Below are 20,911 nucleotides of genomic sequence, written 5' to 3' on the forward strand. Positions count from 1 at the left end.
CTTTCTGTTCCAGTTTGTAACTACATTTTTGTCTGAAGTCTGAAACTTCCTGCAGGATGGAAATTCCAGCTCTAGTTATTTGACACTTTCTGCAATAAGGGCTGCATCCTGAGGTCCTGATTCAGTTTTTACTCAGGGTCTGTCTACACTACAGTCTATGTCGGCATAATTTGTGTCACGCAGGGGTGTGAATATTCCAACCCCCCTGAGCGACATCAGTTACACTGATATAAGCGCTTGTGTGCACTGCGCTATGCTGGCGGGAGAGCTTCTGCCGCCAACATAGCTTCTGCCATTCATTGAGGTGTTTTTTATGCTGACAGGGACAGCTTTCTCCCGTTGGCATAGAGCGTTTTCACCAGACATGCTGCAGCAGTCCAGTTGCATCGGTACAACTGCGCTGCTGCAGCGCTGTGTGTACAGACATGGCCTCAGTTTTTACTTACGCAAAACTCGGTCCATGTTTCGCACCACTCAAGATTTGGCCCTAACAATTGATTAAACACCACTTAAGCCCTTGGCACTAGCCAAATGCATTCTTACCAAGCAGACCTTTACTTACACTGTTCTGATTAAATAGCAGTCTATGCCTTTTGCTTTCCATATGCTGGATCTCTTCTCAGGGAGCTGTATCAACTGTCATGTTCTCTGGGTTCTCTGCATAACTGACAATGAAGGAGAAGGATAATAATTTGCTTCCACAGGATTTATAGCTGCCTGAGTGGGTCAGACAGTTTGTTCAAAAACTCTATGCTCAGGGAGCATCTCCAAATTCCCCCCTTCCGCACAGCTAAATGTTATGAGACCGGAGATCCAAATGATCAGGCCCTGAAATCCAGAACATACAAGGCCAGACAGTACATGATTTCTTGATCATTTGGTTTTGATCTAGCTACACTGTGGCTGGAATTGTTCTTGCATCCTCCACATTTTCAGGGCTCTAGCATGACTTCCCTCAGTATGGACTGAGTTTGGGTTTGAGAATCGGGAGAGGGTAATGACTGGGCCAAGACCTCTGATGGTGTTAATTGGCCACTGACTTCAATGGAGCCACATGGATTTACACCAGAATCTGGCCTGGTTTGTGTCCAGCAAGGTGGTCTAGTGTGTTCTTCATACAAACCCACACCGCACTATCCTGGCAACTACTGTGTGGCTGGAATACTTTCCACCATCATGAGGACAGGGGCTGTGTCATTGCAGAGAGCAAGATTTACTGGCTTTGGTGTTGCTACCTGCTTCTCACCCCCATTCTTTGTTTCTTTGCCAGGCATGTACTGATATCCATCACTCTCCTCTATTGCTGTCCCTTGTTTATCTACTTCGATTCTCGGTACGAGATTCCTGCCTTTGAACCGGAGCTGAAGTACTGGCCTAGTGACTCCTGGCCAATCGCACTGCCCTATCTTGCTCTGAGGACACCTTACAAACGGTGTTAGGGTGAGGTGCTGCAGTTCAGATCCCTGGTGTATATTGGGACTGGGAGGGGGAGGAGTGATAGAGCACAGCCATTTTCTGCTAAAATACCAAAATCTCTCTGTGTTGTTTTGAATGGCTGTTTGGGTGTCACCATGGTGATTGGGGTGCAGCGCCTGATGCTGGAGACTGACTGTGAAGTCTTCACAGTCGGAAGAATCCAATGTTTTCCTGAGGTCACACTGTGCACTGATCCCCAGTGAGAGGGGGTGACCCCTGCTGGAGGAATCACACTAATAAAACCGAAGCCAAAGTGCTGGCAACTGGCTATGGGGCTGCTATGATTAACATTATTGTTATTTATTGATGTATATGATACCTCTCAGGAGTGTTGCGTATTAAAGCTATAGACACTGATGATTGCCAGAACACATCTCTGTACCTAACTTCACACCCCTTGTCTGCGAGTCACTTGGACAAAGATTTCCACCAAAGCCTCCGTCTGCCATCTGATCCTGAGAGGGCGAGGTTTTCGAAGTGCTAGATGATGACTGGGTGCCCAAAGAGGGGCAAGGCACGAGGAGCCATTCCCTCTTACTGACCCTGGGTAGGACTCAGGTATAATTGCAGTCCTAGCAGCTCTCCTGAGCACAGGTGCTGCTCCCTTCTACTGTTACCTGTAGCTCTGCTAACCCTATAGGGGGCATCCTTGCTGAAGCTGCTAACATGAAAGGCTTAACTGGACATGCTGTCATGCTGTGTTCTCTAAGTGCATTCTCCCAGCATGCCACGTTTCTGCAGGAGGGATGGAGATGCAATCTCTTCTCGAGTCCCTCCTATGGAGGGTGCAACTGAGTAGCACATCCATCACGGGCCCAGATCCTATCAGGCCCAATGTGGCCCTAAACCAACAGTACAGCTAGCCATAAAGTGCTCTGTACAATTACAAACCATACACGCATAGGAAAAATTCCCTTCACTCACTGCAGCAATGCAGCCATCTCTGTGGTGGAATGCCACAGCCACGCTACACAGTGGCTGGGACCAGAAGGAAAGATACTGCATCTATGGGCACAATTCTGATCTTACTCAGACTAATATTACGCTGATGTACCTCCACTGGGGTTACTCTGGCTTTACACTGGTGTAATTGAGATCAGAATTTGACCCAATAAGTGGGTCGGGAAGGGGATTCTCTCTTCCTCTCTAAACCCTACGGTTCACTGTCCAGTACCAAGTCAGGAATCTGGGAGGGAATGGATCAGAAACACAGTATCCACCACCCAGCTATACTTAGAGCACTTTGGGTTTATCCTTCTGTAGATATGTTCACTTGATTTCCCAGACGTAACCTCCCCAGCTCCGTGCCCCCACCCCAGCTAAAAGACCTTCTCAGATTACACAGACCTATTTTAAGACCCATTTCTCTGCTCTCCATGGGGGAGCCAATTCTAACCACACAAAATCTACCCTGAGCTACCACCCCAATTTCCAATCAACCCAACATCCAAGAAGGTTCTGTCCACTTTCACGAGGTGTTCACAGAACAACAAGGAGCTGATCTAGACAGTATTTGGTCCTGCCATGCGGGCAGGGGACTGGACTCGATGACCTCTCGAGGTCCCTTCCAGTCCTAGAATCTATGAATCTATGAATCTAGCAGCAGGTATGAACCAACCCAAACCAGAGAATCCCAGGTGAGCGAAAGCTTCACAGATTCCCAAACCAAAGACATTCTCATAAATTCTGAACTTTGGAATCCCTCCAGCTTCCCGCCCCTCACTCCCTCTCCCTGTGTTGCATGTGCATCAAAGCTGACGGCTGGTTTTTGATAAGGCACATCAAAGTTATAGGTGACAAAGGGATCAGTCTCTCTGCCCAGCTGGGAGGTTGGATTAAGTACAGGACAGAGACAGTGATTCCATCTATGGCTTTGGGTGAGTTACTTCACCTGTCTATGTTCCAGCCTCTGGGTAATGGGGGTAATATTGCTGACTCACCTCCCAGCGATTGTTAAGATGAATTAATGTTTGCACAGGGCTTTGAAGCCATACAGCACTGGGTAATTGCTCAGGATGGTAATCATGCCTCAGGTGTTTGGAAAGTCAGATACACAAACCAGGATTTGTTTTGCTCTGATACGAAGCACTATATAAGTGCTCGGTATTATTATTATTAAATGAAGTGAGTTGGCCCATGCCTGGGAAACTTGAGTGATGACAGCATCTTCCTTTCCATGGCCCTCCCTACCAGAGGGAAAGATTTAGCAACTGTCAAATTCCCTTGCATCTCTAGGGAGCGGGGAGGGGGAGTCTGAGCTCGACCATAAGCAGCTACAAGGTTTTAAAAGTGTTAAATCCTGTCTACACTAGTGGTCAAGCACATGTTGCCTGACATGTTTTCAAAAGTGAGCTATTTTCCTAGTCTAGACAGGGACTTAGCTAGCTTGTAGGTGTCAGAATTACTGTGCATGCACAGTCCACCTTGTGCACCTCAGCACCCGTTACCACGCATGAGACAGTTGCCCACTTTGACATAAGACCTACCCCTCTACCCCACCTCTCTGACACAGGGATAGCTCAGTGGTTTGTGCATTAGCCTGCTAAACCCAGGGTTGTGAGTTCAATCCTTGAGGGGAGCTACTTAGGGATCTAGGACAAAATCAGTACTTGGTCCTGCTAGTGAAGGCAGGGGGCTGGACTCAATGACCTGTCAAGGTCCCTTCCAGTTCTAGGAGATAGGATATCTCCATTAATTCTTTTTTTTTTAAATGTAAAGCCCTCTCTAGTCCCCTCCAATACAAGCCCCTCCAGACACACAATGCAAGCCCCCTACCCACCTCTGGCAGAACCCTTACCGCATGTGAACTGAGCCACCTGATACACCCCCCCACATCCCCCCGAGAGAGGAGTCAGTGTCACTCTCTATGTTTCACAGATGGTGAAACTGAGGCACCGAGCAGCCCTGCCCCAAGTCAAGCAGCATGTCTGTGACAGTTGGCTCTCCTGACACCAATCCACTGCTGGCACCCCAAGGCCACACTCCCCAGCATGCGCACACTCTCCCACCCGCTCTGCCAGCTCCTGCGCTCCAACCCCTCCATCAGCAGGGAAGAGCCGGCTCTCCCGGATTCGATTTCACAAAGGGACAGCGCCCGGTTTCTTTGCCTTTCCTTGGAGGCGAGAAGCAGCCTGGCTTTGACTGGGCTCCTCACGCCAGCGTGCAGCACAACAGGATTCTCTTCTCTAGTGGGATGCTGACAGTGAGGAAGGGGAGGCAGAGCACCAACAGCCGGCCCCTCCAGAGGCCTGCTCATCCTCCCCTTACCCAGCACCACTGAGAGGACGAGGAAGAGCCGCGTGAGGAAGAGGAGGGTGACGGCCCAGAAGAGGCTGTGGCTGCTGACCAGCATGGCAGAGAAACGCGAGAAGAGAGAGCACAAGCGCCATGGAGTCGGCAGCCTGGGAAAGAGAAACCCACTTAGTGCTCGGAGAACACGTCACAGCCAAAACAGGGACTATGCTAGCCCTGGGGACCATGTCAGCGGTCATGGCAGCCCCTGGAGCAGCCCAGAATCAGGGAGGGGCAAGGGCGGCTCAGAGCCATCCTCTTTCTCTCCCCCCACTCTCGGTCTGCAGCTCGGTACCTGGATTTATACCTCTCCAGCTCTCTCGCTACACTTCCCCCTCTCCTTCCCTTTACTGCTCTCCCTTTCTGTCTCCCTCCATCCCCTTCCCCCACCACCGCCAATCTTCATCTGGCCCTGCCTCTCCCATCTGGGGACCATCCCTTACTGCGACACTCTCTGGCCGTGACCCAGCAGAGGATAGGGCAGCCACATGCTAGCCGTTGCCATCTGGGAGGGACGAGGGATGAACATAAGAATGGCCCTACTTGGTCAGACCAAGGGTCCTTTAGCCCAGTATCCTGTCTTCTGACAGTGGCCAGTGGTGCCCCAGAGGGAATGAACAGAACAGGGAATCATCAAGTGATCCATCCCCTGTTGCCCATTCCCAGCTTCTGGAAAATAGAGGCTAGGGACTCCATTCCTGCCCATCCTGGCTAATAGCCATTGATGGACCTTTCTTTTTTGAACCCTGTTATGGTCTTGGCCTTCACAACATCCTCTGGCAAGGAGTTCCACAGGTAGACTGTGCGTTGGGTGAAGAAATACCTCCTTTTATTTGTTTTAAACCTGCTGCCTATTAATTTCATTTGGTGACCCCTAGTTCTTGTGTTATAAGAAGTAGTAAACAACACTTCCTTATCTACTTTCCCTATACCGGTCATGATTTTATAGACCTCAATCATATCTCCCCTCAGCTGTCTCTTTCCAAGCTGAACTCAGGCACTGGTGTAAAGCACTTTGGGCCCCTTGGATGGTAGGAGTCAGAGTGGACTTAAAGCCCCAGCAGAGGGAGCTGCGTTGTGCCAGGCCACAGCCACTCCGCAGCCTTTTCTGGCTGCCTACACAACCATGGTGTCGAAGATGGAGCTGGGCCCGGCTGTGTCCCCAGGCCTTTCTGGGTGATGACAATGCTGGTGATGAGGTCAGGCAGAGATGTGTTGGCCACCAGGATCGTCAGCCCCATGACCTCACTGATGCCAAAGGCTTCACCTGACTGCAGCGAAAGGACTCAGTGGGGTTGTTCAGGCTGAGAAGAGGACACAATTATTGGCCCCATCTCTCCATGTCCTCTCTGTGGGCTGGGAACTGCCTTGCCTCCCAGGGGCCACCCTGCCTGGGGAGTCTGTGTCCCCGCACAAGCAGTAGGAGAGGATCTCTGCAGACAGCTTAAAAGGTGGCTCCGAATGGGGACCAGCTGCTGAAGTGGCTCACTCCCCACAATGTTACATGCCTCCCAGAGTCAGGTAACCGTGGGTGCACTTGCACTGGGAATGGTCAGGCCTTTCCCCACCTGTGGTCTCCCACAGCTGAAGTAACAGCAGAAACACTACATGGCAGACAGTGCTTCAGTGTGTTCACCACAGCACCGGGTCATCTCCATGTGCTTTGAATGGGGTTAGACAACAAAACCCTAAGAACACCAGTGCCCTGGTGATGCTAGCTCCAGGAGAGCTGCCTCGGTGCCAGAGTCACTGTGCAAAAGTGCCAGGAGAGCTCCCGTGAACACCAGACCTTTCTGCCCAACCCTGCTGGTTCCCTTTACTACCCCCTCTGCCGCCACTAGGTGTCAGCACTGCATGTCAAATTAGGTAAACATTGATGGTTCTAGAGAGAGACAAAGGTGCGAGAAATGAAACAGTGGGCCGGATGCTCCGCTGGCCTGTGTGGACATATACACCAGTACAAAGGGGAACGCTGGGGTGGTATTTTACACCCACTGTGCACTCACTTTACCCTAGTCAAATGAGTGCACAAGCTGGAAAACGGAGAATCAGATCCCCTGTCTTTGTCTGCCTGGCTCGCTGCTCTCTTTCTCTTCCAGTGTGTCTCGGTCTCTCCCTCTCTTTGTCTCTCATATTCCATCACTGTCTGTCTCTCCCTCTCCCTTTCACTTTTCTTCCCCATTTAATTCTCGCTCACCCGCTCGCTTGGTCACTCGCCCCCTCCCCCTCCCATTGCATTCTTCTGCTGCCTATTAATAACTTCTGGTCAATTTCACAGGTTGCCTGCTGGGCACCCTCCCCGCCAATGGAGCGATCCAGCCCCAGCCATTCAGCATTCTGGCACCAAGTTCAAAAGTGCAGTGGGGCTTGTATCCCCCTCCCCCCGCTCAAAGAAATGACTCCGTTGCCGGGTAACTTGGCACAGGAAGAGCTGGTCACCTATGCTCCCCGAGCCTCTTCCAGGGGCTGCCTGGAAGGGCTGTGGTGGTGGGCATTTCCCAAGGCCCTAGAGACACACAGAGGCCATACAGGGAAGCAACAATCCCCACACTCAGCAAGTCGGTGTGATGGCAGCTTCTGCTGCAGACAAACTCAGAGGCACAAGCCCCTGCATCCGACTGTAACAAGGGATGTGTTCTAAGCGCATCTCCATTAAAAATGAGGTTATTGCGCTTGAGTGGGTGCCCCAGGCCTCAGTCACAACTAGGGGTGTGACCGAAACGCCCAGTCAAGTGGATCGATATCCGGAGAGGCCTCGTGGCATCTGAAACCTTCATGGGTTTTTGGATGAAGCCGGACGCTATTGCCAAGGCTGTGCGCTGAGTCCCTGACCCTAGTCACCTGTAAGAAAACACAAGGCTGCTTTAAAGGGGCTGCAGGGTGTGCCCCCACCAGCATCCTCTTGCATGCTAGCTTGGGGACAGCAGTGAACGTGGGCTAAGCAGGGGAGTGGGTTCTGCAGGATGAACGTGACAGACATGGGGTGCAGATCAAACTGTCATGCTTACGAACACATTATTAGAAAATGGATGGGATCGCCAAAGGGACAGTTCAGGACATCTTTCTCTGTATTTGAATGGATTTGTGTTTTGGACCATGCATGGGGAGCAGCATGAATGGAGGGGGGATGTCGGGGTGCCACATCCTGCATGCTGAGTGCAAACAATGCCACAAAGGGCTGTAAAGACACTGCTGTGGTCGTAAGTGTTTTAAAGGGGGAACATTTAGGAGCAGGCAGGGTAGGGGCTGGAGACCCTGGTGAGGAGAGGGACTGCATAAAAATAAGAATCAATTCACAGAGGTTTGGCCAGATGTTTCTCTTTGGTTCTAATGCTCATAGTCCCCGTCCCCCCCGGCTGCCCCATGCCCCCTACCAAACATGTTGCTTTGGGTTTCAGGTTCTAACGAACCTCAAAGACTCAAAGGGAAAGTGGACTTCAGCAATCAAGTTTCCCTGGTTTGCGGTTGACATTCAGTAAGCCCAGCAGCTCCCCATTACATAGATGTCAAGTGGGTGAGGGAGGGTCAGACCCGATGAGCCCACCACACCATGAGGTAACAGAGGCAGCCAATCCGCAGGGTGGAGCAGAAGAAAGGCACTGCCAAGAACTTCTGTGAGAACTGCAGACAGGGCTCTGAATTGTGAGGTTCCAGGGCAGCAAACTCAGACACGCCCTGGTGCCAGTGCTAGGAATGCTGCTGCTCACATTTCCACCCTGAAACCATCTTCTCTCCCTTCCTAGCTCTCTCCTGCACCCCTGAGTGCTCAACACCCACAATTCGGGACAGACTTTTTAAACAGAGCTCAGCTCCCTTAGGGCATCTAAAGTGGCCGGTTGTCAAAGCTAGGAGACTACACGGGGAACTGAGCTCTTGAAAATTTAGCCCATAATGCAGGGCAACAATGAATTGGATCTTTGGGTTCTTCTCAAGCATCCTCCCGTAGTCCGTACCTGCTGCCAACAGATTCACTTTCAGGAGCACCTGGTGCTTCATGGAACTCTTTTGAATGTGTTTTATTTACATTGAGAGGCTACGCCGAGGCTGTCTGGGGGTCAGAGCAGGAGGCTGGGAGTCATGACTCCAGCGTTCTATTGGCCGCTCTACCACGGACTAAATGATTTTAGGCAAGTCACTTGCACCCTTAGGAAAATGGGCAACACTTAAATGTTAATAACCCTAAGGGCTAGTCACTTCCTAATTGGGGAACTGAACAGATCCTGACTGGGGATCTCTAGGGGGCTCTGTGCCAAGCAACAGCCCCGTTCTGTGCCTCAGTTTCTCCATCTGTGAAATGAGGACAATAACACTCAACTTTTCCCCAGGAGGGTGGCCAGGTTAAATCAATGGCCAGGTGGCCTAGTGGCTGGATTGTTGGTTAGGGAGGCTGTTGGGGGACCTAACCCCCCCCCCCTCCACCACCAGGTCCTGGCCCGGGATCCTGTGACACTCAACCACCAAAAAGGGGAGATGGATCTTTCTCCCTGCCGGGGGGGGCAGAAGGGGTCAGGGGCTGTTTTCCTGGGCTGCTTCCTATGAAAGTCCTTTTGGTTTGTGTGTGTACTGGGACAGTTACCCCGCAGTTGGGTGCCATGTTGGCTGTCGGTCCGTGCCTTCAGGCAGGCAAACAGAGAGCTCCTACCTCTTTGCCAGTCAGCCTCTAACTGAGCCAGACTTCCTCCTTTTCTCCCCCCTCCAGGCCTGGCATTGGCTACAGGTATAATGGGGCGGGGCTAGCTGAATCCACAGGTTTTCTTTAACCCCTGCTGTGCGAGGCGGCAGTTTCTCTGCTCCCTCCCATGGTGTTTGCCCGGGCCCTGAGATGAAAGGTGCTGGAGAAGAGCAAAGGATCGATGTTATCCCTCTTCTGGGCACACTGGTGAAGTGACCATCCCAAGGTCACCTAGCAGAGGCAGAGAATAGAACCCAGGTCACCAGACTCCGATGTCCCATCCCTGCTAAGCGCTAGGCCACTCTTCCCCTCAGTAGCTCTTTAAGGCATGAGGCAAGCACATCGCACCTGCCCTCCCTTGGGCTACCGAGATGGCTGCATTGGTGTAAATGACAAACCATGTAATGCCCTGGTGTGGCTTCCATTGCAAAGTGTGGGCTGAGCTCTCCATGTTCCTTTCCACACAATTCACAGAAGACACTTTCACAGAGAGAGTCCCCATTAGGATCTCAGGAGGCCAGGTGACCTCACAAGCCAGTGCCGCCCCTACTTACTCCCAGATCTGGGACCCCGTGGGCTGCTCCTTCAGGGGATGGGGTACTGCCTGCAACCTCCACTGACACCTTTCTTGCATCTTAAAAATGTAGGACTCAAAGGGACCTCAGTATGTCACCTAGTCCAGTTCCCTGCATTGAGGCAGGACTAAGTATTATCTAGGCCAACCCTGACAGATGTTTGTCTAACCTGTTCTTAAAAACCTCCAGAGACAGAGATTCCACAACCTCCCTAGGTAATTTGTTCCAGTGCTTAACTACCCGGACAGTTAGGAAGTTTTTCCTAATGTCCAACCTAAACCTCCCTTGCTGCAATTTAAGCCCATTAGTTCTTGTCCTGTCCTCAGTTGATAAGGAGAACAATTATCACTCTCCTCTTTATAACAACCTTTTTTAATTACTGGAAGACTGCTAGCATTTCCCCCCTCCGTTTTCTCTTCTCCAGACTAAACTAACCCATTTTTTTCTATCTTTCCTCACAGATCATGTTTTCTAGACCTTTAATCATATTGTTCCTCTCTTCTGGATTTTCTCCAATTTGTTGACATATTTCCTGAATAGTAGTGCCCAGAACTGGACACAGTACTCCAGTTGAGGTCTTAACAGTGTTGAGTACAGTGGAAGAATTACTTCTCGAGTCTTGCTTACAACACTCCTGCTAATACATCTCTGAATTATATTTGCTTCCTTTGCAACAGCATTACACTGTTGACGCACATTTAGTTTGTGATCCACTATAAACCCCACATCCTTTTCCTCAGGACTCCTTCCTAGGCAGTCATTTCCCATTTTGTGTTTGTGCAATTGATTATTCCTTCCTAAGTGGAGTACTTTGCATTTGTCCTTATTGAATTTCATCCTGTTTATTTCAGACCATTTCTCCGGTATGTCAAGATCATTTTGAATTCTAATTCTGTCCTCCAAAGTGCTTGCAACTCCTCCCAGCCTATCGTCCACAAATTTTATAAGTGTACTCTCTATGCCATTATCCAAACCATTTATGAAGATATCGAATAGAACCTGACCCAGCACAGACCCCACTAGATATGTCCTTCCAGCTAGACTGTGAATCATTGATAACTACCCTCTGAATATGGTTTTCTAACCAGTGGTGCACCTGCCTGTAGTGGGGTGGTTACCCCACTCCTGCCCTGAAGGGCTTAAAACAGCCCTGGGGGAAGATTGTGGCTGGGAGCTGCTAAGCTGGGATGATTGGGAAGCAGCTGCAGCTGGGCCATGCCCCAATCAGGCCTCAACTGGCCCTATATAAGAGGCTGGGAGCCAGGAGCTCGGTAGTCTCTCTCTGCATTCACAGAGAGAAGGGCCTGGCTGCAGGGAGCTACAGACAGAGTAACTGAGTGGAATAGGGCTAGGGACAGGTTGGGGAGCTCCACCCTGGAAAGCCCCAGGCTGTGGCCTAGCATAAGGCCAACAGGTACTGGGGGTTGCTTGCAGAGGGCAGCCCAGGGATAGGCCAAGGCAGCAGGTCCAAACCCAACCTTGCCTGTGATGAGTGGCTTATACTGCAGTCTGCGGGGACTAATTGGTGACTGGCAGTGGCCTTATTCTGAGGTGAGGTGGAGATAGTGGGTGGGGGTTCCCTGGGGAGGGGGAGACCCAGAGCTGTAGGGGTACTGCCAGGGGGCAGCACCCCAGACAACAGGGCACTGGGTCTGGGAGGGACACGGGGGCCAAGCAGTGGCAAGGCGGATCACCAGCCTGCAGGGGGTGCTCCAGGACACTGGAAGAGCTAATTCCTGAAGACAACCAGCAGGAGGTGCCACAGGGGTGAGTCCACTTGTCTAAACCACCTTATAGTAGGCTTGTCTAAGCTACGTTTCCCTAGTTTGTTTCTGAAAAGGTCATGTGAGACAGCATCAAAAACCTTACTAAAGTCAAGATATATCACATCTACTGCTTCCCCCCTATTGACAAGGCTTGTTACCCTGTCAAATAAGGATATTAGGTTTGTTTGACGTGATCTGTTCTTGACAAAACCATATTGACTATTACTTATCACCATGTTATCTTTTAGGTGCTTACAAATGGATTATTTGATTATTTCCTCCATTATCTTTCTGGGTACCGAAGTTAGGCTGAATGGTTTATTATTCTCCTTCTTTACAGTTTGGTACTATACTTGCCCTTTTCCAGTCCTCTGGGATCTCTCCCATCCTCCAAAAGTCCTCAAAGATCATCGCTAATGGCTCAGATCTCTTCAGCCAGTTTCTTAAGTATTCTAGGATGTACTGCGTCACGCCCTGCCAACTTGAAGACATCTAACTTGTCAAAGTAATTCTTAACTTGTTCTTTCCCTACTTTAGCCTCCGATCTTACCCCATTTTCACAGATTTTTTTTCATAGATTATAGGACTGGAAGGGACCTCGAGAGGTCATCAAGTCCAGTCCCCTGCCCGCATGGCAGGACCAAATACTGTCTAGACCATCCCTGATAGACAGTTATCTAACCTACTCTTAAATATCTCCAGAGATGGAGATTCCACAACCTCCCTAGGCAATTTGTTCCAGTGTTTAACCACCCTGACAGTTAAGAACTTTTTCCTAATGTCCAACCTAGACCTCCCTTGCTGCAGTTTAAACCATTGTTTCTGGTTCTATCCTTAGAGGCTAAGGTGAACAAGTTCTCTCCCTCCTCCTTATGACACCCTTTTAGATACCTGTAAACTGCTATCATGTCCCCTCTCAGTCTTCTCTTTTCCAAACTAAACAAACCCAATTCTTTCAGCCTTCCTTCATAGGTCATGTTCTCAAGACCTTTAATCATTCTTGTTGCTCTTCTTTGGACCCTTTCCAATTTCTCCACATCTTTTTTAAAATGCGGCGCCCAGAACTGGACACAATACTCCAGCTGAGGCCTAACCAGAGCAGAGTAGAGCGGAAGAATGACTTCTCGTGTCTTGCTCACAACACACCTGTTAATACATCCCAGAATCAGGTTTGCTTTTTTTGCAACAGCATCACACTGTTGACTCATATTTAGCTTGTGGTCCACTATAACCCCTAGATCCCTTTCTGCCGTACTCCTACCTAGACAGTCTTTTCCCATTCTGTATGTGTGAAATTGATTTTTCCTTCCGATGTTCACTACATTAGTCGTCCGATCACTGCTAATCTTTTTGGTGAAAATGGAAACAAAAATATGGGCTCCTGGGTCACTTAGGGGCAGGGTTAGAGGTACCCATCTCAGTCCTCCACATGGGATTTCCTTCCCCTTACTCCCTGACTCCTCCTACTAGGGCTGGGGTCACACTGCAGGAAGATGACAGGCGGGAACATTTGATGGAATCTGGAAGATAATTTCTGACTCCGAACCCAGCTCCCCTGTGAGGGGCAGGACACAGGAAGAAAAATAATTTAGGAACAAGGGATAATGCAGAGGCAGACAGCTAATTAAAATTCCCCCCCATCCACCCTCCACCTGGGGCCCTTTAGCGCAGAAGGGAAGCTCTAGCATCAGATCTGCCCTGGTGAGATGGGGGGCAGGTTTGCACTCACTGACTGCCCAATGTCAGGAAGAGTAGTGTGGTATCATTTCAACTGTACACTGGTGTAAACAAGAGAAAAAACTGGCCCTTAAAATTAATTGTCACAGACATTACACAACTATGAATAAGAGCCTTCTTTTTAGAGTAGGTTCACTTATGATCAATATTTTATATTGACCCAAAAGCAACATGCCATAAGAAGAATTCTCACCCCTGGCTTTTCTGCTGTTCATTTTCAGGCAGCGATTTGTATGGACTCCAAGACCTGCAGCTTAATGAGGAACCAAAGCAAAAAAAGAGGCTTGATCATAATCTGCAAACATTAAATAATCTAGCTGTTGTTAGTTGCTAAAATCACTTTGGTCATTGCTGACCAATAGATGCCGTGGCTTTTCGTGGCCAGATTAGTGACATGTACCTTGATGTCCCTATTCTGGCATCATTATATTGCAGCATACACACAATTACACCTCTACCCCACTATAACGCTGTCCTTGGGAGCCAAAAAATCTTACTGCGTTATAAGTGAAACCGCGTTATATCGAACTTGCTTTGATCTGCCGGAGTGCGCAGCGCCCTCCCTTCCCCCCGAGCACTGCTTTACTGCGTTGTATCCAAATTTGTGTTCTATCAGGTTGCGTTATATGGGGGTAGAGGTGTATATGCAAATACTCACCACTTTTGAGCTGTTGACAAGTGATCCAGTGTACTGCCTATACAGTACAGTAATAGATTTTCCACGTACATCAGATGTTTCATGACACATTTCGCACACGTATTTAAATGATATGTGACTGCATATAAAAATAAGTGGGGAACAGAACAAATCTGGCCAGCATTTGTGATGGTTACAGAATGCATTTTAAAGGCATGAAATGTGGCCAAATTGATCGTATCCTCCATCTATCTCAAATATTTGTGATGTATAAGAAATATATACGCCCCACTGGTAAGTGTGTTTTACACTTGGGTGTTCTAGCTCTAAGTAGGGAGATCTGGCTCAGTAGTTCAAACAATAGCAGCTCATCTTTATAGCGCTAGTGGCCCCTGGTTCAACCCCTGGTATGGCAGCCATCACCTATGTCCTACACCTTATGGCCCACCATGGGCCACCAAAACTGAGAGATCTTTGGTTCTGTGCTGCTGCACCGGATTCCAAGGCACCAGAGACAGCAATTGCTGTGAGAGACACAAGCACTAAGATACCATATTGGGGTCTGTAACCTTGGAAGCACCAGTTACAGTCAGAACTACCAGCACCTAGCGGCCATATTAGGATTCAGGCACCTCAGAAATTCCAGTCATTCTGAGCTCTGTGGTCACTGAAATGCTGCAGTGACACCCGGAAACCTCTGTGAGGGCTGAGAGAATCCAACTGCCATGTTGGCTCTCCAAAGGTATCAGAAATGACAGTCACTATGAGGACTGCAGGCACTGAACTCGGACACTAGGGCTTGGGACATCAGAAACACTAGCCAGCGTGAGGACCACCAACACCAAGCTGTCTGAGACCTTCCGAAACACCAGCAAGCATATATGCCATGGCCAGCTATACTCCAGGGTACGGGGAAACACTAGCCAAAGTGCAATAGCCATGGAGATGTTATACTCCAGGGCAGTATATTTTTGCATTGGCTGTTTTCAGAGGCTGATTCTCGAGTGGTGAAACAAACCTCCCCTTTTGGACACTGTATCTCTTTGATCCAGGTGAGCAGTTCAACATGGGCAGAGTTCTCAACACCGGTCTGATTTCCCCTGCCCGCAACTGCTGGTCACTGCCTTTAGGAGGTAGGGTAATAGGCTCTCCACAGAAAATAATATCCTACTTCTTGTGACCTTGTTTTTCTGTTAACTTATAAGCCAATCAAACATTCTATCAGGGAAATCCTTTCTCAGGTGAATTGTCAGCAGCAAACATAGTGCTTAAAGAACAGGAGTATTTGTGGCACCTTAGTCTCTAACAAATTTATTTGAGCATAAGCTTTCGTGGGCTACAGCCCACTTCATCGGATGCATCCTGTTCTTTTTGCAGATACATACTAACACGGCTGCTACTCTGAAACCTGTCATAGTGCTTACAGGTTGCATCAGTCTGATATATTGCAATTGAGCAGCTTCCAGTGAGACTTTCATCAGTGCTAGCCCATGTATCAGCCAGACGGAGGCACCTGTAGAGCAGATGGTGGTTTCTTCAGTGCGCTGTCACCCTCCCATTGCATCAGAACTGCCTCAGCTGCCAAGTGCAAGTCATGTGATTAGGCCTTTCCAAGGCAGGATTTGCTGTCCATCATGCAATCCTGCCAAGATCTCACATTCAGTATTGGACGTGCACGCCAAGTAAAATGTTCATTGCGGAGGATCTGGCTGGCTCAAAGGACTGATAATAGAAGGAGGCTTTCCATCACTAGTTCGAATCCAGCATAAGTCTGTAGAGTGTGACCAAATGTGATTACCATCGGAGGCTGTCCAACAGTCTGTGCAACAGGACTTGCTGGGTCTCGGTTTAGATCCCAGTGGACAAATGGCCACAATGTAAAACCAGCCTCACCTTTGGTGTTAATGGGACCTCTCACAAGCAGTCTCAAGCAGAGAGGTGAAGGACTGAGTAGAAGTGGAAAACGGATGGTATGCCTTTCCTGTCCATAAAGCTGGTCCCTCTAATTCAAGCACGTTAGCAGGGCAGCCTGGGGACACTTGCACTGCCTGTGCTGCATCTGTTAGGGACATGTTGTATTCATGACTGGTTCATCTGGTTCTTTTCATCCGCACTAAATACACTGAAAGAAGAAAATAAATTCCACTGTGTTCCTACTTACTAAGAAAAATTTCTCTCATCCTTCTGGCAAGGAGGGTGATTGTGCTTTTAACATCTTTTGCATTTTTCAGTTGATATACACTATAATTTAGATTTTTCTTTACCACAAAAGAACTTAGTTAAGCTAACTATCTGACAGTGGTTTTTTTTTTTTTTTTTTCCTACTGAGTCCCTCACTAATCAGGGTTCTAGAAGAATTTTCAAGCTGTCAGTAATTTTTCCCAGATGCAGCTCAGAGTTGCTAAAGAGTATCTTTTTGGCAATCCAATTTCTTGGCTATTAACAATCTGGGCCTTCACTATCTTGTGTGCTGGAGTTAAATCTGTGCTGTGAATAGTGGGGGTGAAGAAGAGGCATTGCACTTCATTTTAAATAGTAATTCCTGAGAGAAGAAAAAATATTAGTTTTTAAGAACTACCACGCTCATAAGATATCCTGCATTGTCGGGATCACAATATACATCAACATGCCGGGAGTCCCTGAGTATCAGTACTATAACGGGGTATGAATCAGCGTTCACGTCACACTCCCCGTCAGGGCCTGGCCTGGGCCAGGGAAGCTAATGATCCAACCAGCGGACCAAATTTAGTGATGAATCCTGGTCACATGCCACCTGAGGCACATTGCGCATACACTAAGAAGTACTAGAACATCAGAAGGATATATGGCTGTAGAACCAAAAATTTTTCACCCTGCCAGTTGTTTTCTTTTTCAGAACAAAGGGTAGTAACAATCTTTTCTCTGGCAACCAACATGGAAGTGTTCCTTGGAGATCGTGTCCTTCATTGAAGACTGGGGCATGAACCAAAGGAGCACATGGCCCCTCACTCTGCCCACAGTAACTGAATAATTTCTTGACCTGGGGTTTAAAATATGGGCTAAGTGGGGGATGTGATATCATTACTAGCAATACCACCCAGCAATTACATCTGCCAAGAGAAGAATGTTGAGTCCTTGTTAGTTACTGTGTTTGGGAAATCGATATCTATATCCATAAAAATACAAACCAGAGTCTCTCAGGTTCAGATGCAGTTCTGCTATTTTTGAAGTTCATCAATAATACCTAGCTCTTAAATAGCACTTTCCATCAGTAGATTTCAAAGTGCTGTAAAAAGGAGGCAAGCATCATTATACCCATTTTATAGATGGGAAACTGAAGCACAGAGAGTGAAGTGACTTGCCTAAGGTGACCAGTGGCAGAGCCAGGAACAAAATCCAGAACTTCTGAGCCCCAGATCAGTGCTCCATCCACTAGGCTGCACTGCATAAGGAACAAAAGAGGAACAAAATGGCTCCCCAGTGAATACCAAGTTAGATGCAAGGTCTGTGTCTTAATCCTCAAAGCTCTTGCAGGGGACTAGTTCAAGCTATTAAAGGGCGTCCTCTTCAGGATCACTACTTTCCACATCAGCCATATTCTGCAGAAACTGCAAACATGTTATCTGACACTCGTGAGTACAGGAGATAGTTTTTTCTTGCAGAAGGACCACAATGACAGAACTCTCATCCGCCAAAGCACAGAATGACCACGAAGTCTGGCACCTTCAGCTCAGAGTGTAAAACACACTCCTCTTAGCTTTTCATGCACATCCTCAAAGAATCAAAAAGTAATAATACAACCATAATACTGATAATGATCAATATATCTCCATGGGTGTGACAAAGAGAACAGGGATTAAACAGATGGCTGGATTTTATAAAGGTTTCAAAATCAATCACTCCAAAGTTTGGAAATACCAGAATTAAGGTTTCCCATATGGGGGCCTGAAGGTACTATGGTAGTTGGGGGATGGTGGGGTGGGTTGGAGTGTGAAGAGTCTCCTGGACTCAGCTTTGGCATCTGCTCTCCTGTTTCCTCTTTCAAACAGATCCAGGCACATGCTCTCAAAGGGCTCAGGTAAAGAAGCCTTAGAGCTGAGTGAAGGGGTGACAGAAGTGAGGGGTTCAGTGCCTGATGGCCAGTTGGCTCCCCAGAAGTGTGGGGTAACTAAGCACAGCTTGCACTCTGCTAGACTGATACTACCAGACTCTCCACCAACCCATCCGGACTCACTTCCCCCGTCAACACAGACGAGTTTTCCCCTCGCTGGCATCAGACGCAAGCCTGTAAGCTCCTAGGATAGCAAGACTTAGCTGATGCTATGGGGATATATCTGGTCCAGGCTTGTGCACCTTGTTTGTTTGATGTCCCTTTTGCACCCTCCCAGGAAGGGCTGGAGATTAGTCTGTCCTTGGTATCTCTCCACGTGCGTTGAACAAAGTGATTCAGTTGGTTTTCTCCATCCGGTTCCCTAGGGAGGTGGTGGAATCTCCTTCCTTAGAGGTTTTTAAGGTCAGGCTTGACAAAGCCCTGGCTGGGATAATTTAGTTGGGGATTGGTCCTGCTTTGAGCAGGGGGTTGGACTAGATGACCTCCTGAGGTCCCTTCCAACCCTGATATTCTATGATTGTATGATCCTTGGACTCTGTGATTCCCTTTTCCTCTTACACATGAACACTGAGGCAGTGTTTACATGAGAGATTTTTCCAAAAAATATCCCTCCTGGACTAGTCCTAACACCAGTTTATCTGATGGTAGCACCAACGAGAGCCGTAGTGACCTGCTTGGCTACATAATCACCCACCAGTTTTAACCCTGGTGGTAGAACCAGTGGGGATTATTTTGCAAAATTCTCTATTGTGGGCAAGGCCCAAGTCAAGGATTTCAGAAGCAGAGCCTCTGAAAGAAAAAACCTAAACAAGAATAAAGGAGATCTACCCCACTGAATCTGCATATATGAATATGCAAATTAGGCCCCTGTTTCTTATCCATGGGCACTGGGTCTGCTGTAGATGACAGCAAAATAGCAACTCTCTGCCAGAATACAGCCCCCAAAAGAAAGAAGCTAATTGGATTTGCATCACCCACTGCAAAACTCAGAAGTTGCTGGAATGAATATAAAGAAACAGGAACTCAGCCCATGGTTATCTTGGATGCTTGACAGCTCATTAATGTGGGACATCCCCATAAATTTAGAACCATTGAGAGGTCTGATTTGTCTACTAGCTATGGCTTCCCCAATGCTTTGTGCACATTAAATTCCTTATGCACTCCCATTTACTCATGCAAGCATTCCACCTTTTGTGATCTTTTCAAATCTCATAAAGCACGAAGGGATAAGCACATCAGTGGAGACCCCCAAAGAACAGGCAGGTATCAGAGGAACTAGTGTTGGTAACACTGTTTTCTCTGAGGCTATATCTACACTACAGATACTACAACGTCCCCTGAGTGATGTAGTTAGGTGGATCTACGTTTTGAGTATAGACCCAGCCTGAGTCATGCTCTAATGCCTCAGGAGCCGTGCTAAGGGATGTTAAATCAGGGCTGTCTTTCAGGTAAAGTACTAAGTATGTTTTTAACAATATAGGTCTTGTCTATATTACGAAAATCATCTGGTTTAATCTCCTGAGCAGAGAGCAAACATTTGGCAGATGTCAGTTGTGTTGCTTAATGCACTGCTGGAAGGCACTCAGGGTATGTCTTCACTGCAATAGCTGGCTCAAGTTAGGCCAGGTCTACACTACAGACCTATATTGGTGTAACTACATCACTCAGGGGTGTGAGAAATCCACACCCCTGAGCGACATAGTTATACCAACCTTGTACGCAGCCCTATGTCGACAGGAGAGCTCCTCTCATTGACATAGCTATCGCCTCTCGGGGAGGTGCCTTAATTATGCCAACAAAAGAGGCTCCCCCATTGGTGTAGTAGCACTGCAGGTGAAGACAAGTCCTTAGTGTTCAAAACAACACTGGATTTACACAGTGATTTGATTAGCAGCACAGAGTGATCGAATTAGGTGCTGAAAAACTGTTGCATCCCCATAGCATTACTAGCTTCCTCATTTCAGCTTCGACCCCCTCCCCGACCCCTGCCCTCAACAGGGTACCTAGCTCGAGCTTAAAGCGCCACATAACTTGAGGTAGAATTTTGTGCGTGTAGGTGGGAGTTGAATTAGGGGTAACACTCGCGTTACAACTTTAGCTAACCATGCTGTGAAGACACACCCTCAGATATGATGGTGACAAGTGTGGTATAAATCCTATACAGAATACTTAAATGCTTAAATTCCAATTGAGTGTATTTACATTCTTAGTGATGCATTGATATAAGTAAACATGTGCAGCTTTGTCCTGCATCCACACTAGTACTGGGCTACCCTGATTGTGGTACGTTGCTCTCTGGGTCTGTATCCCAGAATTCCTGGCACTGCTCACTAGCCTGGTGCTGTGCCTTCTAACTTCTGAGCAATTTGTGCTCAGTATTGTGAGAGAGAACCAGGGCTACTCCAAGGAACTGTGGGAGGAGGAGTTAAGGAATTTCCATAAATTCTTGTTGCCAAAAACAGCTCTGTATCCAGAAGGTGCTCACTAGGATATGGCTCACAAATGAACTTCAGACAGTGTCCAGCACTACTGGTATGGTAGATGACTTCCAGCCAAACTGATCCCTGGACAGTAGAGTGTAGAAAGGTGACCAAGCCATTTTTGCAGTCACTGGTGTACTGTGGGACAGCAGTGGGAGGACTATTTCTATTTTATGGTGTTAGCACA

The 20,911-nt window shown here is 48.2% G+C and overlaps 1 protein-coding gene across 3 annotated transcripts in view; it reads left to right on the forward strand.

Moving 5' to 3' along the window:
* The window catches only part of ACER1 (alkaline ceramidase 1), a 40,366-nt gene extending 38,622 nt beyond the window's left edge, over window positions 1-1,744 (forward strand). For all 3 annotated transcript variants that reach the window (XM_054013481.1, XM_054013480.1, XM_054013479.1), the window contains one exon: window positions 1,271-1,744. In XM_054013481.1, coding sequence (XP_053869456.1) covers window positions 1,271-1,439 — 169 coding nt within the window. In that variant the 3' untranslated portion in view covers window positions 1,440-1,744. The remainder of the gene's footprint in view (window positions 1-1,270) is intronic.
* The last annotated feature ends 19,167 nt before the right edge of the window (window positions 1,745-20,911 follow it).

The sequence above is a fragment of the Malaclemys terrapin genome, chromosome 24 (genome assembly GCF_027887155.1).
Source record: "Malaclemys terrapin pileata isolate rMalTer1 chromosome 24, rMalTer1.hap1, whole genome shotgun sequence".
Lineage (NCBI taxonomy): Eukaryota > Metazoa > Chordata > Testudines > Emydidae > Malaclemys > Malaclemys terrapin.